Source organism: Gavia stellata, chromosome 8 (assembly GCF_030936135.1).
Source record: "Gavia stellata isolate bGavSte3 chromosome 8, bGavSte3.hap2, whole genome shotgun sequence".
Taxonomy (NCBI): domain Eukaryota; kingdom Metazoa; phylum Chordata; class Aves; order Gaviiformes; family Gaviidae; genus Gavia; species Gavia stellata.
Genome location: NC_082601.1, coordinates 9,936,567 through 9,962,672, shown reverse-complemented (window position 1 = coordinate 9,962,672; position 26,106 = coordinate 9,936,567). Strand labels below are relative to the sequence as shown.

Sequence of the window (26,106 nt, the reverse complement as noted above, 5' to 3'; positions counted from 1 at the left end):
TTATTGGTTACTAGTAGGTACAGTAATAATAGTAAATGCTGAAACTGGGAAAAAAAAGAATTTTCAATATCAATGTTATATGATGCACTAGACAATATATCCCCTTTGAGCAGAAACTAGAGAAAATATCGTGCCCTTTATTATCTCTGTGGTTTCTTATGTGTAATAGACAGCGAAAGAATTGCACTTATTGTAACATTACAGTAGAGTGTTAGATTGCAGCTCACCTTTTAAAATATTAGTGGCCATAATACTTATGATAGGTTGTGCATTATGCAAAGATGAATAAAGATGTGCATTTAAATTAAAAAACGAGCAACCACTTACAGAACCAACAGTGAGGCTTAACATAACAAACATGCACTAACCCTACACTTATGCAAAACTAAGTTCTTCCAGGAAACTGTAACCAACTGTTGACCTTCCACAAAGGTAAAGGTTTTGTCCCTTGGTAATATGTTTGGACTTTGTAGTCGAATTCCAGTTTATTAGCTCATTGTCTGTAAATGTGCTGTTCCACTGTGATATCCTTTAGCTGCCCTTGAGCTTCTGCAGAATCTGCAATCTTACAGTCACTTTTATTTAAGGTTTTATTGAGCCGCAAAGTAAGTCCCCTTCAGTACTACACAAATAGGCTTCCTTACTCATCCTCTTCAGGTTCCTGTGGTAAAATTGGTGCCTCCTCCTTTAAACAAGCACTAAAAAACCCAAGGATTGTGCTGTAGAGGTGATATTTGCTTTTCTCAGAAGCAATGTTATGACCTTCATCCGGGTAGATCTAGCAGAGAAGAAAGGAAAAAAGTAAACAGTTTTTTAAAGGCTTTTCAAATATTTAGGGCTCTAATTTTCTTTCTCTGATCTTCAAAATGTTTTAGATGACAACAGGATGATAACATTAGTTTTATGGCATCAAGGAAAGCTAATAAAACTCAAAGTACAACTCATTCTCTTGGAATTTGAACTTACATAAAACACCACTGCAGTGGGATCTGCAGAAGTGAAAAAATTTATATTCTCAGTCATTGTGCTTACAACAGTTTACTTAGCTGGCATTTTCAATAGTGTCTAGGCATCCAAATCCCATTAATGTCAATGAGGATTAATTACCTCATGCTTTTAGGGACCTCTCAATATCCCAGCTTCTAAGTGTTCAGTGAAAAGCTTTTTTATTCGTATTTTTAACTATCTTCCTATCTTATCTAAAGCCCGTCATCTCTCTTTCCTAGGGTGGATGTGGGCATTTTTATCTCTTAACTCAAATTCCACTGGAAATTTCTCCCAAGTGAGGCTGAACAAAAATTCGCAGGCTGAATAAAGAAGTCCAGGCCACAGGGTTTAGGACAAAAGACCTGCAGTGGCCTGAGGCAAAAAGCTTCAGCTGTTTCCTCCAACTCAGGTTATCACAAGGTTGCATGAGAACTGTTCAATGGGGCTCTTCTGAGAGACCTCTCTCATTCCTGCTTCTTCGTCTCTCCACAGGCCTTCACATCATCTCAGCTGAAACCACAGAGACAGCTGGAACAGATCCTTCCCCACTCAGATTTCACACATAAAGTCCTTTTGCATTCGTAAGTGATGCTAACCCCTTTGTTACCACCTCCTCCCTGACATGAGCTCACACGCTTCCGTGGAAACTACAGGTTTACCTAAGGTTCAGTAGAGTTGAGGTTTGCAATGTGCAACATCAGAGATAGTTGAAGGAGTGACCCAAAACCACATTGTCGAAGATGTTCACGAAGGTTTAGTGCAACTAGAACCCTCAGCCAGAAACATCCACGTACTCCGCAGTGGGTCTCCTGCAAGTCTGTAGGCCAGCAGCATGCCCTGTCCTGCTTTCCCCAGCCTGTCCCCCGCAGCACCCTCACCCTCCATACGGCTATGGAGAGAGGGAACAGCGCTCTCACCTTTTAGCTGCCTTTTGATAAATTTAAATGTTGAAAATAAGGGCAAATTAGTTTCATGTGACCCAGTACTTTTTTAGGTAAAAAGAGACTAAAGTAGTGATATCTCCATATTACAGAGAGTGCATATGGACTGTAAAGCACTTTGTATAGTGTTGTAGGATAAACAGGTGGAAAAAAGATGAAAAGAGAAAGAGCCCAGAAGAACAACAAGATACGTTTCTTGACGTTCATATTAACAGTAAGGAAAATGGGATTAAATGGAGTTCTAACCACAAATTGAGGTAATACCGGTGCATTGTGGTAGAAAGGGTCTTTCTCAGGGAAGAAATAGCAACGAGATTAAATGTTGAACTATGTTTATAGGAAATGTCACAGCTGTACATACCTGCATAGTGTAATTAACTCCAGCTTTTATTAGATGTTTAATTAGTTCTGCTGAATGCTGGAAGTGGACTTTAGCTGCAAGACAACAACATTTGGATATTATTAGAAAAAGCTAAGCTAATTTAAAATGCTTATCTGTTAAACAGCTTTGACTGAAAACATTTCCAGTCTCTGTAATTACCAGATCTGAAGGTTACTATCTTTCTGGTCAGAAGCGCACAGCCCCACCAGTAAGAGCGACGGAGGGTGTAACAACGGAGGTTTTGGAGAAGGAGCTGGGAGCCCCAAGGGAAGCCATGCTTTCCAGGCACTCTGTGAGGACTCCTCTCTCCACCCTTGATTTACACACACTGCGATAGTTTAGAGGTGTATGAAACCATTCTGTCCGAACATCATGACAGTTTATAATTGTGTTAAAAGAAAGCACATTGGATTTTCTACTGCTTGCACAGGGTTATTACAGCCTACACTTCTTTAGGTAATGGACTTTCTGCAACATATCAGGAACTTAATCTTTGTGTGGTAAAAACAGGCAACTTTATTACCATGTCCTAACCTTGCAGAGCTTAGGCTGCAAGCGGGCTGGGCGGTGTCACTAGATGTGATATTAAGCAAGGGCAGCAGGCAATCAAAGTCCTACTTTTGAGCACGCTGTATTGCCCAGACATCTATCAGAGTCCCAATTCCCTCGAGCGCCGAGTTCAGAGGGGTAGAAATTGCCCCTGCCTTTTACAATCAGCAAAGCCTGAGACCCTCATGCCTGCTCAGTCACCCAGTGTATCTCCTCTGTTGCTCTCCCCCCTGCTCTGGGAAGAAACTCCGGACGGTGTTTGCACTCCTCTGATTGCACTTGGGATCCATAACACAGGTTTGACAAGTTACACCAGGGTGACAGGCTGGTGGGTGCCATCCTCACTGTGCCAACTGTGCGTGTGGGCACTCTCACCTCTGCCCTTGTCAATGTGAGGTACTTATCCCTCCAGACTGAGGAGTAAGAAACCTTGTATTATCCCACTTTCACCAGGAAAATGCCAGGGAAAGAAGCACACATGTGAATCTGTACAGAGGAGCTTGTTGCAGCACTGTAATTTGTGCCTGCATCAAAACTCATTCTTTAGAGCTACATCGGTTAAGAAAGTTCAGAAAAACATACTGCAGTTAAATTTAAATCTGTAATTACAAATTATCTCTTGATTGACATATCTTATGATTCCAGTGCTAGAACTTACACTGTTTTACTCATTCTTTGTCTTAAACTACTGCTAAAAGTATTGGTTCTATTAAAAGGTTCTCTATAGATTCAGCTTCAGATGATTTGGCGCTACCTTGTAATTAATTAGCTGTGAAGTTTAACTTTTCATTTGGTGCTGATAATTCTTTCTTCAGTTGCAGAATCTCTATGAATTTAAAATACCATTAAAAATGTATGTTGTTCTATTAATAATTCATATAATACCTTTCACTAGCAAGACGGTGGTCCACAAGATTTAAACAGATTAGAACATACAGCACCTAAAAGGTACAAATATTCAGCAAAGAAAAGCATCACCAGTTTAGATTTAGAAGTGACAATTAGAATAAAATAAAAAATCCTATTGGATGGATAACGAAACTAAAAATGTACTTGCTAGGTATGTGCCTAATCTGCCTTTGAATGCCTGCCTATTAAAACCTCTGACTCCAAATGTAATTGCATCTGTAAATACTTACTATCAGCTGTCCCATGAACTATTAGCAAATTTGCTTCTTTTAAACCGTGAAGATTGTGTAATACGCTGGATGCCTAGTAAACAAACACACACAAAAGTGTAACTGAATTGCATTTTAAGAGTAAAACCATCATTTTAAGTTACTTGTTTATGCTAACTTACCTGATAGGTATTTTCCTCTTTTGATGGAATACCAAGGTATCTTTCTGAAAAAGCTGATGCTGTGAAAGTAAAAACAGAAACTTGTGAATTCATCAAAATTACTTCTATTTTAAAACTCATCAGTTCTAGGGTCAGGAGAAGCTATTTAAGCCGTTAAGTCAACAAACAGATGTTAATTTAAAACCAGAATGTACCAATTAAATGTATCATTTAAAAAAAAAAAAAAGAAAAAAGAAAAAAAGGCTAAAAGACCATTAAAGTAACTCGGTCTGATCTTCTGTGTACCACAGTACACATTCCATAGCCTGTGTCCAGTACTTCACATACAGAACCAAATATCCTGTGATTGAATGATGACATGATTGATATCGTAAGGAATTCACCACTACCTTTAAAAAATTCACTCCTATTAAAAAGTCTTGATTCAGGCTGATATGCTTAAAGGATTCTTAGGAAATGGGGCACTTGACTGAATTTCAGTGGGAAATAGGAAACACAACTCCTTTACAAAAATCAGTGGTGTTAATAATAATGTATCTGTTGCATGTTTTGGTAAACTGTCCCAGTGTTAGCTGCCCTTTAATTTTAAGGGGAGAACGAGACAGTGAGGTAAAACCTGGTTGATATCGGTATATTATCTGCCCTTAGTTAAAATGAATAGTAGCTCCATGAATAAAAGATACTTTGAATAGAGTATCACACACACAGGTGAAAGGCAGTGAATACTCACCATACAACCTCATATCTGTAATTGGTGCCACCACAGCTCCACATTTGAAGAGCCGTTCACTGGATTTCAGGATCATTGATGTAATGTAGCCACCGTATCCCTAACAACAGAAATTATATTGAGATTTTTGTTAGTTCATTTCTTTTTAGCAACAATAAAGTTAAAGGCCATTGTGCTAATCCAATGGTATCATTTTACAGTATGTTTTTATATCTTCAAGAATTGCTTTTGAAGGAAACGTAAACCTACAGTTAAGAGCAAATAAAGATCTAGTTTGACCTGGTCGTGATCTTTAAACTATTCAATTAATAATATATTTCAGTTTATATATTTCAGTTTAAGCTCCATAGTTCCATCATGGCAGACCAGCCTACAGTTAGTAAAGGACTTGAAAATTACGGGAAAAAAAAAACCCAACCCCCCCCCAAAACAAAAAACAAAGGTAACACTTTTGGGAACATAGCCTAGACAGGAAGATTTGTACTCAGTTTTTAATATATTTAATGTAAATATTCACTAATTACCAGGGCACACTGAGCATTTTGCTGACACAACATACAGTATGGGTGTGGGGGAAACCTGTGAACTGATTGCAGTATGTCCTCCCCTTGACACTTAAACCTTCACAGATTGAATCCTATTGCTATTAAAGAGGTTTCTGCTACACCATAGTCAAATATCGCACAGAGAGGTACAGCTCCTGCACCGTTTTGCAGAAATAAGAGCTATATGTAGCCACATAGCTCAATATTATATGCTAATCTCCGGATGCACTTTCTGGCCACAAAAGCACCCATCAGGCCACTTTGTCACAAAGCAGGGAGCACAGATGGTATGAAGAAGCTGGGAGAGATGGGGCAGAAGGGGGGGAGCTCTCTCCTTGCCTCACCACATTTATCTGTCCTTATGGCACATCTCTTCACCATCTCCTTTGCAAAGTCTATAATACACCTCGCTGGGAAGAGTTGTGACACAAGAGAGAGTCATGAAAGCTTTGCTTTGCATGAAAACATGAAAGCTTTAACTTGAGACCACAGATTTCTTTGGAATGACACTGGCAATCCATATCTGCACACCTGTAATCATTCTAGACCCACAGAAAATGAAATTCTGAATTGTGGAGTCTGGGATCAATGATTTTTCTCATCTATTATGGGCTCTTCAAATTTCTCTGTTTGCCATCTTTGTCCTCCCTTCATCAGCACTGGGAAATTGATTTTTACAGGGGGTTTTTTGTTGTTGTTTTGTGTTTGGCACAACACACTTCAGGAAGAAGAAATTATCCCATGACAGGGAAAAGAAAAATGTAAAACACGAGCCAACCCAAAAAAAGAATATTGTGTGTCAAATGGTGATACAGTTTTCTCATGGACTCCTTTGAATCTTGCCTGCTCCTATTCTTCATGTCTAATTAATTAATGAATAGATGATTTCTGTGGAAGAATGGGAATATTTGAAAATCCTTTAACCTTAGTTAAGAAAAATAAGAAAAGAGGAGAGTTCTTTGCAATCAACCTATAGTAAATGCTAACGGACACACTAAAGGAAAAACAGAATAACAGATGGATTTTCAAGAGAGCATGAGGAACTGAGTTACCCCTTTCTCATTGAAATTCCGGCCCAGGAGGCCAAGAGCTGCCCAGAATTGTCCATGCGCAGGAGCAGATTTCACCTAAGAAAGAATTTCGGAGTGGGCACCGGGAACTTGTATAATTCAAAGAGTTTAAGAGAATAGCAACTTTCCTCTGCCTCTGGGTCTCTGCTTTTGCTTGTGTTTAATATTCTGTTTGTGTCTTTCCCAGTAGCTCCACAGCACAATTTTAATTCTAGGATAGCTATTGCCAGTTTATTTATTATTTATGCCTTGTATTCATTAAGAGCTTGGTTTAGTTCTCCTGGGAATTTCTTTCGTTTGTGCTTGTGCCCTTGCTTCCAGCCAGGCTTTCCAGGACAAAAATATTACACAGTGAGATTGCATTTTTAGAAGCACTTCACAATGACAATGCAGAAAATAGTTCCTTATGTCCTGATGCAAGGATATATGGTGCCTCCTTCATGGGTTGGATTTCTGTGGTTACAACCTAATTGCCATATTTTCAAAAAGCTGGTTGGCTGTGAAGTTGCAACTTATTTTCAAGCTCTCTTTCTATTTCCATGAAAAAACACAAACTACATGGAAACACAATTTGCTGTCTAACAGTTCAGAAGGACCCTTGGATCATGCATCACTTGGGCTTGTGCCCCTCACAGATAAGCAAGATGGCATTGGCAGATTGCCTGGCAGTCAGAAGTAGGTATTTTCCACACTGTGCCCTTCTGGACAGTCTTGTTACGCTTGTGCCTAGTTTACATTACTGATTGCGACAGGAATTTTATTTCTGTGTAGTTCTAAAACCTCTTAAAGAGCTCCCTGACAGTGTGCATGAGTCCAGCTTTATGAGATCAGCATTAAGCAATTCCAAAGTCTTCTTATTTTCAAGGAAAGTGCATATTCTATTTCCATCAGTAAGCCCAGTTTAATGCATAGAAAGAAAAAAAAAAAAAGATTCTTCTTATCACATTATTGTACATAGTAAAAAGGAAATGAGTTTTAAAGAAGATCTTTAATTGACTCTAAAATAAGCAGAGTGGAGGAAAATACAATTAACCCTAGGAAGCTGTTAAATAGGGTTTTTTTTCCCTAATTCTAAAACCGACTTGTGAATTTTATGAATTTTTGTTTGGCAGTAGAAAACAACTCTGAGAGGTTAACCTGGAAAGGGTAAATTTCCCTGAATTCAAAGCAGCGTTGAAGCTTATTGAATTTCCCAGTTTTTGCTCTTTGCTTTCTCACATTTCCACTTTTCATTCGTCAATCTTTCTTTCAGAAAATAAATGCAGGAACACCATCATCAATAATATTTTGTGAAAGAAAAAAAATTTGGGGGGTAGTAGCCTTTGGTTGTTATGTAAAACCATGTTTACATGTATGCTTTACAGTAACTGTCTCATCACGTCACTGTTAGGAAACAAGATACTGCTGAATCCCCTCCAGAAAACAAGTGGAAATTTTCAAGTAGCACTGAAAAGAATTTCTGAAGTTAGAAAGAAGTGAGCAATTCAGGATGCTTAGTGATTTCATTTCAGAAATAACATTTTTAATCATTTGTGGGAAGAGGCTACGGAGAAGTATAGATACTTATATGCATGGGTACTTTCATATATGTTCGTAACAGGCACTAAAACCTGAATAGAAATGTGTGCCTTGATCATCTGGTGGATGGAATCAGCCCTACTTATACATCCATGGCTGAAAAATCTCTGGCTGCTGCCCTATGAATCAAATACTGTTTTCGATGCTACTGATAATTTTTGCAATGACAGTTTCTTTAGCTCAAGGAGTGCAGCAGAAGCTCAAATCTTTGAGGAAGGTCACTTTCATGCGGAACGGTAATACTAGTATTTAATTTTCACTACACTTGACAAACATTAACTAATCCTCAAAATGCTACCATGCAGGAGGTAAATATCAATATTCTCATCTTGCATTCAGACAGACACATGCAGGTTAAAAGCCTTGCCCGAGGCCATGCAGCAAGTCAGTAGCAGAGCATGGATGGGAACTAAGGGGTTTCATAGTGGAACGCATGCTGCTCTTATAACTGATGATTGTGGGGTTTGTCTATGTACTCGATCATGGTTTGTTGTTGCTTTGACGTCAAAGGCACAAAACATCTTCATTTTTAAGAAAACGCTTTTTAAAAAAAAAAAAGGTTGCACATGCTAGTTCATAGAAGCAGCAGCAATTAGGTGGTGTTTCTAATTGCTGTTTTTTAATAGACATCAGTAAAATGCTATTTAGTTTGTTCCTAAAGGTTAAGCCTTTGCCTTGTTCTATGTCATGCTAGAGGCAACGACATGCCACACAGTGAAGCCAGCTGACAAAATAGCAACGGCAAGATTTCTAGCAGGTGGCACAAAAAGGAAGCTGTTGACAGTACCACAGGGCTGTAACTCTGCTGACTTCAAGGGTCAGTAAAACATTCAGATATAAAAGTTGTATTAGAAGGACGTTGTCAATTTAACTGCAGCCCAAATGGAAAAGTGTAAGAAACAAACTTTCACAAAATCTATGCCTGTATTAAAATTTCTAATGAAAGCAGATAAATACTTTCTCCTGCAGATTCTGAAACACAAATACTGCAGTACCAGAAAACTGATCTGATTGATCTCAAACACCCATTCTGAGGAAAAAAAAAAAAATACAGAACATACAGAAATTATGGCAGGTTTTTTCCCTCTTCTAATAACTGAAATTGTCTTAGGAAAATAGATAAATATATTTGTTTATGAACTGATAGTATTTTCTTAAAGAATGATAATGCTACATCCTGCTGTTTTGCACATTACCTTTCCAAATATACTCAGTCTCTTAGGATCAATGAAGGGCTGTTTCAATAGTGATCTGCAAAAAAAAAAAAAGTGTTTTTTTTTTTTACTTTGGTAAAGTAAAATGGTAAACTTTACTTGTTGAATCTAGTATGTAAAGAAAATAATCTGTACAGTAAGGAATTGTCATACATGTGGATCAGGTAGAAGAACAAATTAGAGCAATAAAATTATTATTGCACTGGGAAATGTGATTTACATTCTAATTCCTTCTCTATATAGCAAACAGTTGGTGTTGGACTCACCTCACCTAACTTTAGGTATCTGAATTTGAGCATCTTGTCTAAATTGCCCATTTACATCTGCTTTTCAGTTAGAGGGGAGAAGAGACACCCTCAAACAGCCATTCTTTCCACCCATAGTGGAAACCGCTCTCAGTCTGGGGAGAATCACCCTCCAGAAATGCCAGGATTTTCCACTGACCAGAGCTTAAATGACTGGCTTTGACCAGGTGCCTAGTTTTGACAGCTAAAGGAAAGTGAGATGAATGCAACTTCTTGAGTCTAGATAATTATACAAATTATTAATTCTCTCATCAAGGCCATTAATCAGCAATGGTGAATTTTATACAGAAAAGTCAGAATATCCTGAGGCCAAAATCCAACTGCCTGTGAGGAGATGAAACCAGTTGCCGTACCTCCTCTCAGCCAAGGGCACCCTCCCTTTTTCCCACAGACTGCATCCAGAAAGAGACCAGATGTAATTTAGCCTAAAACATCTTAGTATTTCAGCAGACAGCTCAGATCTCACAGCACAGCATATGGTCTGCTTCTGAGGGCCCTTTCGCAAGGGTCACCTGGATGCATGCGAGATGAATTGTTCTGCTCAACACAGCCCATTCCTCCCCAACATAAACACTAGGAGCCCTATTGCCCAGGTATGTTATGCCAGAGACAGATGCCTACTCATGCAATGGTTGAAGTATCAACTCCTTTCAAAAGAAAAAAAAATAAAATCTGGCTTAAAATCTGTTTTTCCTTGAGAATCCCTAGAAAAAGTCCATCCAGACCTTGATATTAGCCATTTTGACATGTGCACCCTTAGTAAAGAGTGTTGTCAAAGCCATGTGGGACTACTCCACAGAAGGAAACGACTCTTTCTGCAGCTGGTGGATTCCTATCAGGCTAAGAATGATAATGCAAATGAGAAATAACAGGCATTTGCCCAAATTTTCCTCTCATTTACACCATTATAACTCCATTTGTTTTGTCCGATTACTCCAGAACTCTGTGGTGGAAATGAGAGCAGCATCCTATTGTATAGGCCTAAAATATTGTAACACAAATGCATTAACACATGCGCTGCAAGAAGTTTTCCTAAGGAACATAGACAAATATGAATTAGCTCAGATGGCAGATTTAGATTGCACACAGAAGGACAACTTTATCAAAAAGAAGCACCAACACAAAAGCAAACACCTCTTTGACCTTTAATTTGCTGTTTGTAATGAAAAGATTATTGTTTCAAAAGTTAACTGCATTAAAAATAAACATTAATGGTATTCACTATGCAAAGAAAACATTCTGGGCAGTTTCAGTTAAAAATACTCGTTCATCAAGGTGGAAGCAGGGTAAAAGAGAAGAAAAGTTTGCACATACGTACTCTACGGCTGCTATTTGGTCCTTCACTTCCACTGATCCTAAGCGTCGGTGGACCTCCTGTAGAATCTTAAGGCCTCGAAATCCACTCCCTCTGCCATCAAATCGAGCTACGATGACATTATCAGAGTTGACAAGCACTGAGTCCCAGTCAATGTGAAACTTATCTGTAACCAACTGGCTGCCTGGAGCTTCATCACTGCAAATACCAACACACCAGACACAAACGAAGACTATATTGACAATGTGATGCACTTTGCCGTTCTCCGATACTTTATTTAACCTAGATGGCAGAGTTCAGTCGGTTATGCAATCCTGTTGAATTATTGTCACTTCCATCGATACCGTCACATTAGCTAGTGCTGGTATCCCTGCAGTAGTAGTAAGCAAAATAATTTCTCTAACTTTATAACCACTATGTTGCAGTGTTGCCAATACTTGAATATTCTTTACAGAAAGAAACAGAAAACTAAAGCATGTAGTGCTGCTTACAGATTAATGAAGTGAACAAAAAAATAACATCATCACTAAAGGCTAGCACATTTCTGAGAAGGCTCATGTAGAATTTAAGTCACACTAAACAGACAAAAAGGAAAATTCATTCACTACCCTGATTATGATTTTGTAGGATATATAACACTGTTAAGAAGGATGTCATCTAGGAAAACAAAAATAATTGCATTATTGTAGCCTTGAATGGATTTTTTGAAATAGGGTACAAAGGAGACTGAAGTACACATTGGAGAAAATTGTATTTTCTCCACCCAAATTCATAGCAAAGAATGGATGCAGGCAGGAGTGATAAGTTTATTTTATTACTAAAAAAAGGTGGTTTACAGCAGAAAAGGTGGAATAGAATGGGAGAATGAAGTTTCTACAGTAACAATAAGCATTTTCCATTGAAGCCAAATACACTATTTTCCTTCCAAAGAAAATAAAATGTTAGTTTTAAAAGGGAAGCTTGTCATTATTTTTCCCCCAAGATAAAAACAGAATAAGAGAGCAGGCTACCATGAAGTTGTACAAAATGCAAAATACTTCTATGCAGGCTGTATCTGCCAGTTGAATGCAAATTAAAATGTAAAAGTGTCTGTGCTGGCTGTATGGAAATTAGATTGGACAGTGTCTGTGGGAATATCCTGTCTAAGGTGAAAGATGAAGACAGAAATTATTATTTTCCTAAAGAGAGTTATATAAACCTGGGGGGAGGAAAGAGAGATAAAAATCTCCTACAATAACTACTGTCTTCCATGTACAATAATGTGTTGATTCAATATCTGGTTTTGGCTGTGGGTAACATAGACCATCTTCAAGGTAATTGCTCTATTAATTAGCAAGCATATGACAAATACATATGTTCTCAAATTCAGTCAGACCTACCTACGTAGTTGCTATATCATGCACCAAAATCAGGATTACTTGGTTATAGACTCAGTCACAATACGTTATGCTTGATTCACCATTATCTTGTGCATCAAGTTTATACTTGGCTTTATAAAAAGAAAGGAAGGGCATTTTTTGTTTGCTTAACCAATTCAGTTGTGATTACACTAACTGCTAACAATGCAGAGCAATGAATTTGGAAAGACTGATTGTCAAGTGAACTCTGCAGAAAACACATGTTTCAGGAGTATATTATCATGATTATTTACAATAAGAGCAGGAGAAGAACAATTCTTTCAACTTATGCTTATTGTACAGAGCAAGGTTTTCAGAAGGACTTTACATTGGCATAGATGTTTTCACAGAGCTTTTAGCACTACTTCCAGCAGTAGCAGCCTCAGACCACTTCATTATTTTTTTTTAAGTTCTTCCAACTTTCCACAATAAGAGAATATGTCAGAAATGTCCTTGTTTGGCTAGGTATCTTTCCAACAGTTTAATGCACTCCACACAAGTGAAAATGTCATGAGTCAGCTTGCTTCCCGCCCACCTAATATAAGAACAAAACAAATACAATGTTCGCATTTGTTTTATACATATTATATATCTAGGTTATATATGCATGTGAGTATATATATATATGTTACATATCTAGACACCTGGGAACAGGGGAAGAACCGTTACATTTGTAAGCCTTTCTCTATACCAGAAAGTGCTTAAAATCAAAAAAGGTTTTAAATGAAAGATGATATCCTCAGACAATTTCTTCTATTAAGAAAGGAACAACAGACAGAACCTCAGCAAGATTCTCAGTGGGCAAGAACTGCCTGATGTTTTCCCAGGCTCCTTCTCTGGAGGTCATAGCTGGGCTACTTCTAGGCTCAGACTTTAAACACTATACATCTTCTGCTCCTGCATGATGGGTTGCTTGATGTATTGCTTTTGGAAGCAATTTTCCAGTGGCTAATTTATTTCAAGAATGTCCATATAAGTAGCCTGTGACAGGCATTTAAAGCCATTTCCATTGAGGTACATGTCAAAATTCCCATTAGCATCAAAAGGTCTCTTTACTCTTCAGCTGCTACTATAAAATGATACTGATTATCTAAGGTGTGCTTATGTCCTCCAGAGAGACAGCATATATTCTATGCACCATTTAGGCCCCACTTTTAACCTTTTAAATGGGGCTTCTGCAAGGTATTAATCCTTTATGCAATTTTGAACATCACCCTGAGGGCTCTGTAACAAAGCAAGTTTGTTACTACAGTGCAATAATAGATGCCCAGTCTGATTTGTGAAGTTTGTCCTGGAATTACAGCTATCTTAAAGGTCAGTTTTTGTTTTATGCTCATCACTACTTACAGCCTAATTATAATTAACTACTGTTCAGTGGTACTCTTAATAAAATTATTTCTTGACCCCACTAGTAAGCCTGGAAGAAAGTCCATGCCATTTAACCTTGGGTGTAATACAAATGCAGAAGTCTTCTTCCCACCTGACTATGGATGGCCATAAAGGAACCATGTACTAGCCAAAGCACTACAGCAAAATCGATGCCAGCACCGAAAGGGCGATGCGAAGCTACAGGCTCTTCAACATCCCTCAAAGGTTCCTTAAGGAGCATCATCTCCGTAGTCAAACAACAAGAGCAGAATGATTCAAATGAAGACTATGCTTAATTCTTCCTGATTAATTTATTTTGGTTATAAGTGACAGCACTTGCACTTTCCCTTTTTTTATTTCTATTCCTAACTTTCAAGGTTCAGAGCTGCCTAGTGGGTGTCTTCGACAGCGACTACACTCGGATTATGAGTCCACCGTTGCAGCATGACTGCTGACAACTTGGGCATACTGCTGAAGTTCACCATTGAGGTACCATTTAAATAGACATAAGCCATCAATAATATACCAGTATCATTGACCTTAGTGGGTAATTTGCATGCTTCTTGCAAGGCAGTCCCATATGCCTCAGACTGCTGGAAAAAGGGTCAGCTCATTGTAAGTTCATATATTGCTGAAAAGAGAAGAATTTGTTCTTTCAGATTCTATAACCAAAAGTTTAAACTAAAGTCTCTGTTCCTGACTTGAGTTACAACCTACAAGGAATAATATAGTGTTACCGGAGAAGCTGTTGCTGCTGGACTCTGACCAATACTCCTCTGCCACTCTGCTATCATGACTGCAGCAAAATTTGTTCCAGGTTTTGCACCATTTAAAAACTAAGTGGCAAGATTTTAGTAGAAATTTCAGAAGTTATAGAGCTGACCAAGCAGCGGAGCAAGTGATTTTAAAAGATACGTGGCAAATAACTGCCATCATCGCTGCTTAATTTCCAGTACATCTCTTTCTATTTCTGCAAAACAGTGGATTTGATGCAGCATATGGAAAAGGTATCTTGATAGCAAACATGCTGAGAAAGATTTTATCCTCTGAGTTGTAGTCTATGAAAAGAAATATCACTCATAAAACACATCTTTTGCTTATGGCGAAACTGAGTGGGGAAAGAAGACCATTTTACAAAACAGGTGTAATAGAAAAATCCACTTCATTTTCAGATCTCATAAGCATCTCTTTCACAAGCATCAGCTTTCAAGCACACCCATCATTGCCCATCAAAAATCAGGGAACCTGAATAGCCTCAAACACTGAGGACAGAAAATCCCAAATATTTTCTCTCTGTTCATATACCCTGTTTAGATATAGCAGAATGCAACTAAAAACAGATAGTGTGTTTACAACTCCTCTCTGCAGATACGGCCAAACAAATTAACACACATCACCAGAAGTGATCCATTACTAGGGTAGAATCATGTGATAGACAGGACTGAAGTAGACAGCAAAGTACAAAAAATAAAATTGTTGTTCTTAAAATATCTTTCTGAAACCCTTGAGGCTTTGAAAATGCAATTTTGAGAACAAGAGATGTAACACTGTCCTGTGTCATCACAAAAGGAGGTGAAGTTTTCAACCTGCTCTTGTCATTTTCTAAGGAAGATTAAATGAGCATTTTATTCACACAGTAAGATATGTACTGCTGTGGGGGAAGTGGGAGTAGGGGAGGCTGAAAGAGGATGGATCTTAGCTCAATGATTCCCCAAGCCTTTTTTGGGAACAAGACTGAAGAGAAAGGGAGTGAGCAGAGACATTACTGCCCATAGCACCAGGACCGTTACTGCAAATGAAACAGCTGGAGTGAGCTTGCTGTCTATCCCTCTTTCAGCCTAAGCTAAATGAATTATCCCTCTGGGACTTGAGAAATATTACAATGTTCAAAGAATGGGGAAGAAAATCTAAAAGAGTTAAAAAGAAAAGACTCTCCATCAAATACTTTGATGTAACAGAAACACAACAGAGCAGTAAAATACTGCCACACTCAGCAGAGGCAGGATGAATACCGGCATGAAATGGATGGCTTGCAAAGCAATTAGTGAATCATTCACACGACTTAGGGATCCCCCAAGAAGTAAACTTTGCAGCTCTTTTACAGAGGAAGAACTGGCCAAACAAAAAGGCCTTCAGAGATGTCCCCCTTGCAAGCATATTGCAATCAAAGTAGTGGAATCCACCACATATTTTTACACGTCACCATGTAGCCAAGCGTTGTTCCTTCACTTGCAACAGCTGCCAGTTAAAATGAGTAACATCCTTTACAATAAATGAAAGGTACGCAAGACAGCTATTAATACGCAAAGTGTTACTGTACCTCAGATAGCAAATATTTCCCAATACTTGCATTATGCCTCTCTATATTTCTTCCATTCTTTTAATGAGTTATTTCTGAAGCTGTAAAAAATCTTCACTTCCAACCCTACTGTCTTATCTTGCTATCAGTCCTGAGAGTGTATTAACTGGAGGCGTAAACAGGTTTGATTGCCAGTGAAAGGCCTGAAACTTTCATCATTTCAAGAACAGGCAAAGTGCTTCCTGTTTATTACCAAAATATAAGAAAACAAGTAAACAAACAGAAACCTCTTGGAGACAATTCACTGTTAACTTTGGAAAATAACTGGGGTTTTTTTCCCCTCAAAGATCAGAATAATCTCTCCACTGATTCAGTTTTACAATATCCACTTACATATCGGACAATTTTAAATGGCGTTAAATAATAAATGCTGACATTTAAGATACATTATCTACAGATTTTGAAGGAATGAGGTTAATTATGTTCAAGAAAAAATAAAGAATGATTATCACCTCTCATTTTATTATCGAGATTAAATGCCAGAGTCTTTACTTAATCATTTCCTGTGTGTTACCAATGAGTGTATCTTCCAACTTTTTTAATGAGCAAGGTGAACCATAATGAGAAAATCAAGGATCTGAAATTTAAAGTTTGATTTTAATTATATAGAAAAGAGATGATAATCACTCTTTCAGGTAATTACTGTACACCTCTCTAATCTATAGCTACACTGTATGTATTATATCAGAAGGAAACTGAGTGTGAAATGTATTAGTGGCTTAGGAGAACAAATGGAAGAAAGGAGAGTGTTACAATCTATTTAGCATTTTATGGCCTATGTATCACAACTCTGGAAAGAAAAATAGTGCTAGCCGACATAACTGGTTTCTATACGAGACCTATCTGTTAGATAATCCAGCCATACAGATGGACATAAATTTTAACATAGCAATACAATAATCTTCTAGTTGAATGCTGCAGCATGCTTTGCAACTGCTAATGGATGAATCTTCACAAAATCCTTATGATGAAGGACCCGAATCCACTGGTCCAGGCTCCCTTCCAGGATTCAGCCTGAACACTCAGACACCTGGGTGCCATGTGCTGGAAGTTCAAATTTATGGGCAGGCATCCTTACGTGAATACAGGAGCCTTATTATAGTCATGCACCTTTGAAACGACTACTAGCTTGCAGTGATTTGAAAAAAAATTACCAAGTAATACCTAACTTTCTCCCCTTTATCTATTTCCAAATTCTGTTATCATAATTGTAATCCTATTGATCCAGAGAGCATATTAACACCACACAGAGGCAGTCGCTGCTGATGAAAATTTACAGTAAAATTATGAATCTCAGACATCAAAAACCCACTTTATTCTGAGCCAGTGAAACCAGCCACCAGCACAAAAATTCTGCAGACAGAGACGACACCACACAAGCAAAGCAGATCCTGGCAAAATGTAAGACACAAGGAAGATGAACCTTCACCAGAGCCTTGGAGTGACTCTGAAGCAATCACTGCAGCCAAACAGCCAGGCAGGGCCTCTTAGGTCTTATATGCCACATTTACCCTCCAGCTTAGGGGACAAAGACTATATGCGCTTAGAAGCTCATATGCACCAGGCATTTAATTTGCACTGCAGAGACATATTAGGTGAATTGCAGGTTTAAACTCACATCCTCTTTTCCTGACCTTCCTCCCTTCCTCCCTTCCTTCCTTCCCTTCCTCCCTCCCCTTTTCTTAAGTCCTTGTCAAACTGCAGTACTACTGAGATGGAAAGCAAAAACCCCTTCATATCTGCTAATACTCCACATTTCCAGATACGTATCTTCTCTTTATATACATCTAAGTGTACGTTGCCTGGATCAAGATGTTATATAGAGTCTCCTTTCCAAAAAATGGATATACAATTAAACCAACATTCTTACCAAGGACATTGGTAAGCATTCTTTTTCAATCTTTCAATAATGATAATTGTATCATGGCTGAGAATGTAAGCAAGGAAGTAGGTGCAGCTGAACAGTACAAAAGGCAGCACTTGCTATCAGTCACTAATACAATTCCTGTCTAGCACTTCTAGCAGTAGGAACAGGGTGTTTCTCAATCAGTCCCAACAGTACCACTCTGGGACTCAGGAAAGTCAAATATCTGGGAAATGATACCATATATACAAGTAATCAGTGTTTCCTGTAAAAGCTACATGTTCTTCTTGGACCTGAATACTTTCTTTTTTTGAAAGTAGTACTTCTGATAATTAAATAATGTCAATTTAACAATAATGTCAATTTGGAGTTGCGTGGGTCAACAAATTACCCTCTGCATGCACACAGATTTCCAATCGTTCCTTCTCAAGAGCTAGACGGAATTTATAAGGCTCAAATAATCAGCCCACAAGGGAACCTCCCTTAACTTCAGTGACAGTTTTCAGTTTTATATCTCATTTGGGGACATTTTTAACTCAAAAAAGGATTGCTGGCAACCTTAGTATAAAGTTTGTAAAAAGCTGCTGAAGAAATGTAAGTTCTTTCTCTTCGAGGAAAGAGGGGCACACAGCACATGCAACATTACATGAGCCAGGATAGATTTCAAATTTTCAGTTTCATACTTTCATTACTCTATAGGGTTTTCTACAAATAACTCCTGTTAAAGCTAACGTTGAGAATTCAGTATTGCAAAAGTAAGGATCTGACTAAAAAGAAGCAAAGTCTCTATATTATAAATGTAGATACCACAATCTGTATTCATAAGTGGATGAATTTCCTTTTTATCCCACATGCACATCATAAAATACAAACCAATTATAAAACATATTCATACATTACGACTTGGCCACATTATTCACTCACTGGGTACTGACAACTTTGGTAAGTTTAAATTCAGGCCTTGCCTCAATACTGTTCTCAGTTATTTCAACTCTTGATGTTTAAAAACATTTCATAATAGTATTTCCCTAGCTTTTTTTTCCTTTTCCTGTCATTTTTGGCCTTGGCCTTATCCGGGTTTCTGAACCTTCCCTCCTGTCCTCTCTACGTTCTACATGAGTATATAACCTCATATTCTACCATAACTGTATATAGCAGATTATGTATTTACTAGGATACTTAAAAAGGAAAGTGTTACACTGCTAACACCTTAGTGTTTCCTTACTCTCAGAAAACAGAATAAGCGCGAGCGTTTGCACCTCCCTGTAATGCTGCTGGTGTCAATTCACAGAGTCGGTTTGCCTTTGGCACACTTAAAAGAGCTGCTTAAAATATAATCATGCTTCAAGATCATGCTAGCAAATCCTGCAAAAATAAAATAACCCATGTGTCCTGCTTCTCCACAAGAAAAGAAAAACTTGTCCAAGACCCACTTAAAGCAGAAAGCCTCCACAACTGCAGATAAATACAACTGAAAAACCTGAGTTTTAAACACAAACCGGACTTAGAAATAAGCAGGTTTATACCTGTCTGTCCTATTATCTAAAATCTGACCTGAGTAGAGGAATTTGGGATCACTCGGCAGCTCAAGCTTCTAAATTTGACCTCACATACAACAATAAGGATCTCTGCTGTCACTAAGGGGAGGTCTGCTCCAGGTCATACAGCTCAGCTAAGGTGGTATTTTCAGTGCACTGCATATTAGCAGCGCACTCCTACACCTGTGTTAGTGAAATTCACATCAATTCCTTCCAAACAGGACTGGAAGAAGACCTGTAGGTACAGGACAGCCCTCTACACCAATGGCAGACTCATGCTGAACTCAGGTGGAGAGCAACGAAAGATGCCCTGAGCTGACGGTCACCAGTTTTCCTAGGTAGGCTGCAGCTATGCTCGTGACTGCTCTCTTCGCTGCTATACATTCTGTAGACATGTAACTTAAAGGCTGATTGTCTCTGAAAGAAATACACACACTATTTCATTTTAAAAGAACAGCACAGGTTGTCAGGGAGTACCTCCTTCCTTCCACAGAGGTTTTCTATAAACTTCAGCAGACTTTGGATCATGCCTACAATGCCTTCAGCCACTGATGCTCAAAAATCATCTTTTCTTCTTTCCAGTGTTCCTAAAAGCAGTTTTGCTTTATGCATTTTAACTGAGCCCCTGTTAGAAGATATACCCATTTCTATTAGGGATAAAAAGGGAAAAAAAAGGAGCACATGCTCTGAATGAGATCCTCTGTGGGTAGGGGATCAGTATGGGTCCAGGGAAGACTGCAGAATTACTCACAGCTACACCATCAGAAGGGCCAGTGCCTCACGTACATAAAAGTACAATGAAGCAGAGCTGGGTTTGACAAGCTCAAAAAATCCCAGGCATCTCTACCAGATAGCACCTATAACAAAATCTTCCCGAGAACAAGCCTTTTGGTTTATCAACTCAAATCCATGAGGTAATTTTCCTACACCAGGTAAAAAAACATTTTCTAATTACAGAGTTAAATGTTTTCTATAAGTACTTTCTTATTACTTTGAGTGGTTCTACACAGATACTTACATTATTAATAGAAGGGCATACTGGTTTCGATCCGTGAAATCTTTTGGCAGTGACAACTGTAAAGGGAGTTCTTTTAAGAAAAGAGCAAAACATTAAAGACTGGTAGTTACACAGATGAAAAACAGTAATATTGCAAGAAAGCTTTTGGTTTGTTAAAACAACATTTTGCCAAATTTACCGTAATCCTCAATGTGAAGCATTTTAATTTCAGACCTGGAATTCTTTTTCTTAAAAACAGCTTCTTTCAACACAGCATTATTTTCCAAAATATAAAACTCTGTAGAAAACAGGAAGAAAAAGAAAGTTGAAAGGTATGGAGAATCATCACATTAGAGAGAAATCAAGATTCAAAAAAATTAAAGAAAAAGAGACAAATGTGCAATGATAAACCTTGTAAATGAATTCCTTCTGTAAATACTTTTTTTCATAATGCAACTGCTTTGCAATTCAGAATGGAGCAATCAGCTTAATTCAAAACATATACATCTATTCCATTTTCTGGCTTCAGCAAGCTTTGTTTTCATTAAGCACTAACAATAAAATTGCTGACGAACAACATGAATACTAGTATCCCTGACAAATACTAACAGCAGCTGTTACAGGGAAAGGCTAGTCTGCTGGCCAATATCCTAAACCTCAGGCAGGCATCCATTTCAAGCTACAAATTCCAAGTCAAATTTAGCCAGCCAGTGATCTACTTGATCACTGCATGTCCTTCTCTGTCTTCTGCACTTCAACCAGGAGCAAGACTTCAGTTTGGTTTAAAGCTGCGGACAGATTTGAAGCAATACTTTTGTGCACAGAAGTATGATAAATTAGTTATTTTTTTTCTCTTCTTTTTTACTCAAATTACCAATCTTGTTTCCAAAATGTAGATTTTTTTATTAAACAATAAACCCTCCACTTAGGGCCAAAACAGATAATCTAAGGAGAATGTTTGTTCTAGGCAGTCAACCAAAATGGTATAATTATAGTCTGAGGATGGAATAATTGAAGTAATCCTTAATCATTCTTTTATGAATTGAAGAGGATAATCTAATCTTGCACGGAAACATTAATGGTAAATTATCCCTCTTATTATTTGGTTTCTTGTTACAACAAACAACGTCCCTCTATCCTGACTTGCTTTGTTTTCCTCTAAGATGCTGTACATAAATCTCTTTTACAATAATTCACTATCAACAGTATTTTAGATACAAGTAATAAAGAGCAAAAGTCTACCTTCACAGAATTGAGTAGCTCTACAATAGTTAATGAATTTACTTTGAGCAGTAATAGCTACCCCTTATTGAGTTGGATAAAACTCCCTCCCCTTGGTGTGCTATGGCACTCAGCTTTGCAAATACTATCAACAGTGACATTAAAAAAAAAAAAAAAAAGAGGGAAGCCAGAGTGCAGACATTAATTAACACTTGATAACATGATACTATTGATCAGTAAGCTACTTCAACATGCAATGTTAGGTCCACTGTTACGGCTGAATAGTGGCTGGCCCATGACAAAAGGGTTGCAGACAAGTACAGTGCTGGACTTTTGGATTCTGGGAAAAATTCTGAGGATAATCTATTGAATGGAATTAGAATAGGCAAGGGTTGGTTTAGTGGTTTTGAATGGAAAGATGTCCCCATTCCTCTAATCCACACCTTCATGTTACGTGGAACCACAATGGAGTTGGAGGTAGCAGAGTTGTTACCTCTACTGCACCAGAGAAATACCTAAGTGAGGAAAATTCTACTATTCAAGGACAGTCTTCCATTACGAGGCACCTCAAGCAGCCAGGAAACAGCAACAGATTTGGTGTCAATATACAGAAAGCAATGAGTAAAACTTGAAAATTAGAGGTATTGAATACTCTTCTAAAAAGCCTTTATTCTTCGATTTGCCATCATTGAAAATGTCAGTGGAGTTGCTCTGATTTGAGAAATGTAGTAAGAGAAGGGCTAAGTTCATTGTATGTATGTCAGATTTTATGATCAATTGTCCAAAGACTGTACCTTACTTCAAGATAATTGGATTTAACTTCAAAAACATCTCTAAAAATACAGAAGGTGTATCGTAATGGCAGCATAATTTACATAGAAAGTGAAATGGATGAAGACCAACCTGCCATCTAAGTAACTCAAGTGTAAATAGGAGATACGCACTTAGCATAAAACATATCTGAAAAGCCTGGGAAAGTTTTAGTCATTTGATTAACTTCTTCCCTCATCATTTGCAGATGTGGATGTTGCTAAAAAGTAATTAATAGATCTTTATATGAATGACCCATCTATTAGTTTTCACTTACTTGTAACTGCCTTTCCCCTCCCCCACGCTCCCCAGAACAATCAAGGACAATAGTAAAATATACCTATTCCATAAGGAATACTCACTTGCAGCATTACTGGTACTGTGCACGCTAACAACTGGAACGCCTGGCCCTGTTTTGAGGAGAGAAGAAAAAAAGAGGAAGTGTAGGGTAGTTAGTACTCAGTATTTCAGTCAATAACAAAGAATGAGAACGCCAGTGACCGCGTAAGGCCAGATCCTGGAAGCCCCATACACATGCTTCCCTTCAAACACAGCAGTAACTCCACTGGTGTCTCTTGGGAAGGACACAGGTTAGATTACGGTACCAACAGAGTGCAAAACAGAGACTGCCTTCTGCCTGTTCAGCAAGAAGTCTAGACCCCTGCACCTAGAAGGAGCTGCTTTTTTAATCTCATGTTTTAGCTAGAAGTGAAGAATAAAAAATTATGGACGCACTTAACAGTACTGTCTAAAATATAGCACTTTGACATTCAGAAACAGTAACTTTAGGTTAACTGGGAAGCGAATTAAGGAGAATATTTACTTATGTTTTCTATGGAAAAGCTACAGAGGTGTTGAAAAATTATCACATCTTTCACTTAATTATCTGTTTAAGAAGCTCCTTTGGTACCTCAGCTCTGGAAGACCAAAAGCATCACGCTTAAATCTAGGTGTAATGTAATCTAATCTTATTTCACGGTAATGTCAGATACTATATTTTTACTGTACCACTAAGAAACTAAAAGCACTGCGAGTAATTCTCCACGTTAGTAAGTACTGTGCAAATGCAGAAGATGGCATGTGAAACTGGAGTAACCAAACATTCAGCATACTCAGAAGTGCAGCTGAGATCGCTGTCCCTGCTCTGAGGACTCCCACTAGTGTAAACTTGCAAAAGATGTTGTGTCCCCACCCCTAACACGGAATTTGTACAGGGGAAATTTAGTTTTATCTCAGCAAGACAACAGTTTGAATTACGTGCAGGCAGTTGCTATTGGGCTAGGAAGGATGATGCAGAAAAGCTGAAGTCCCTGAGGACCTCATGGCAGATGAAGGCATGGACCCTCTGAAATTAGGAGTTCAGACTCCTCTTCTTTGGAGAAAAAAAGATTCCCTTTGAGAGCAGTTCAGAGACAGAGCTTAATTTATGTGTTTTGAGTCATCCTGAGGAGGTTGTCTCTCTCAATTAATTATGACATGAGCCTAGGGAAACCTAAATACCTGAAATAAATAGCATGATGCCATTCACAGCCTCTGACAGCCTCCACTGAAGATTTTTATCAATTTTGTTCTCTGCCTCAAGGGAGGCTATTGACAAAAATCTTACAGGTAGATTGCTGACAAATCAAAGCTTTCTGCCTTAGCTCTTCAAAAGATAATTTCTTCAGCTGTCTCTTGTTTTGTTTTGGTTTTCCAGCTCTTTTTACTTCTTCTGAATATGTCATTTTGCTTTGAATTCTGATTTAAGAAAGACAGTTTTTGGAGATGAGAGCATTGGCATTTTCCAGGCCAGCTCTATTTGTCAAACTAAAAGATGGAAGTATGATGACAGACTTTGAAAAAGGGAGATTACAGTAGATTAAAAAGCTGATCAGAAGACAGAAAGACAGACTTGTGTTACAGGCATTGTGTTACAGCTCATCAGAACTAAGCACAGCACTTGGATTTCCCATTGACCTCCTATAACTAACACTAAATCCACAACTTATTTCTTGCTGTATAAAATGGGAAAAACAATTACTCCCTTTGTGAAGTATCTTATTTGAGTGGAGAGATTAACATCTGTTAGTGTTTATGAAGTGCTAAAGGAAAAATCCACAGGCAGTGTGGAAAATAAGTGTAAAGGACGCGCTTGCCAAAACTGAGAGGCTGTAGAGCCGGTCCTCCATCTACCAGGCTAGAAATAACTTCTCACTCAGGAGAGTCTCTGGAGATGGATACAGCTTGTATACTGACACAGATCTCCTGGCTGAGGGTAACTAAGAAGGAAAAACTCATGGGTAAACAGGAGGTGGAAGAATTGAAACTTGTACAGATCAAACCAGTCCAGAATCCCCCAAGGATTTTTCTGGGCAAATTGCTTTTGTAACAATTCAGTCAGGCTTTTTGTTGTTGGAAAATGAGTATGTATGCACGTAGGTGTCGTGTCATCTGTCTCCTTGAAGCAGTTTACCTTGTACTTTTACAAGCAACTCCCCGCAGAAGAGTTTTAATACCTGCTCTATGGTGATGTTGCCATCAACTTTGATACTGTCAAATATCTGCCCCACCACAGGCATTTTGCAGAGCTGTGGCAGTACATGGGGGCCACACCGCTGCCGTAATTGTCAAGCTCTAATGAAACACAAGAGAGCATCTCTGAACAACCCCAAGTTGACAACTGTACATTAATGTTAGAGGTAGGAAAACTTAATGACAGTGTTTTATCATCTCTGCCCAACACCTGCAGCTTAGGGCAGCCTATGGTTGCAACTCAGTGGAGTGTAGGTGTAACCCTGGGAGGATGATCTACAGTCTTACCAGCTCAAAGAGAGAACTGCCATCTCCAAAGTCACTCACAATTCAGAGCTTGTGAGCAACTTCATGTGCAACCTCCTACTGGCATCCACATTTTTCTATCAAAGGAACACATTAAAAATTACAGGCTGAATATACTTTGCTAAAATAATAACAAGAAGCTACGGTTTTGGGCCCTAGCACATTGCTGATTCAGGCCAAAAACTCTTCCCAATTTACTAACCCTCCCTCTTGCAGGAATCTGACACTTTCCCCATAGGGACCATGTCAAGCACAAGGGAAAACCCTGCTTAAACCATGAGGAGCTCATTACTAGTGCAGTCTTTAACTTAGATAAGGGCCTCAGGATTAGCTCCATAACTTCTGCCGCAACTTTAACCATGTATAAACCATACAGTTGATGTATTTTTTTTTCTCATCAGCCATGTATTATGGGTGCACTTCCACAAAAAAAACACCCAACCACAGCCTTATTTTAGCCAATATATATTCACAGTTTGTTTGTGTGAAAAGATTCAATTCTCAAGCAGGCAGATATTTTATTTTTGTGGGAAAAAAAAAAAAGTACAGTTGCAAAAGAAATAGAAAAAATGCATGCAAATAGAATGGGCTATTCACATGTATTTCAGATGAATTGTCTTCTATGTTTTTCAATCTGATGCTCGTTGAGTGAAAATACTGGGAGAACGTTGTCTGTAAAATACTGCAAGTTTCAAGGTCAACAAGTCTAGATATACATTTTATTATTGATTGTGTCATGCTTTTCTGAACCTGTTTTTATAATCTTATTTATCAGTGTTCATTTCCTGGGTGTAGGTTATAAATTGCTCAGTGTGGGAT

The 26,106-nt window shown here is 38.3% G+C and overlaps 1 protein-coding gene across 3 annotated transcripts in view; it reads right to left on the bottom strand.

The window, feature by feature from the left end:
* Positions 1-640: 640 nt before the first annotated feature.
* Positions 641-26,106, bottom strand: part of DPP10 (dipeptidyl peptidase like 10) — a 235,618-nt gene continuing 210,152 nt past the window's right edge. For all 3 annotated transcript variants that reach the window (XM_059820054.1, XM_059820055.1, XM_059820056.1), the window contains 10 exons: positions 22,833-22,880; positions 20,639-20,737; positions 20,461-20,530; positions 10,920-11,114; positions 9,279-9,333; positions 4,890-4,989; positions 4,160-4,218; positions 3,999-4,071; positions 2,290-2,363; positions 641-778 (listed from right to left, as the gene is read on the bottom strand). In XM_059820054.1, the coding sequence (XP_059676037.1) occupies positions 641-778; positions 2,290-2,363; positions 3,999-4,071; positions 4,160-4,218; positions 4,890-4,989; positions 9,279-9,333; positions 10,920-11,114; positions 20,461-20,530; positions 20,639-20,737; positions 22,833-22,880 (911 nt within the window). The remainder of the gene's footprint in view (positions 779-2,289; positions 2,364-3,998; positions 4,072-4,159; positions 4,219-4,889; positions 4,990-9,278; positions 9,334-10,919; positions 11,115-20,460; positions 20,531-20,638; positions 20,738-22,832; positions 22,881-26,106) is intronic.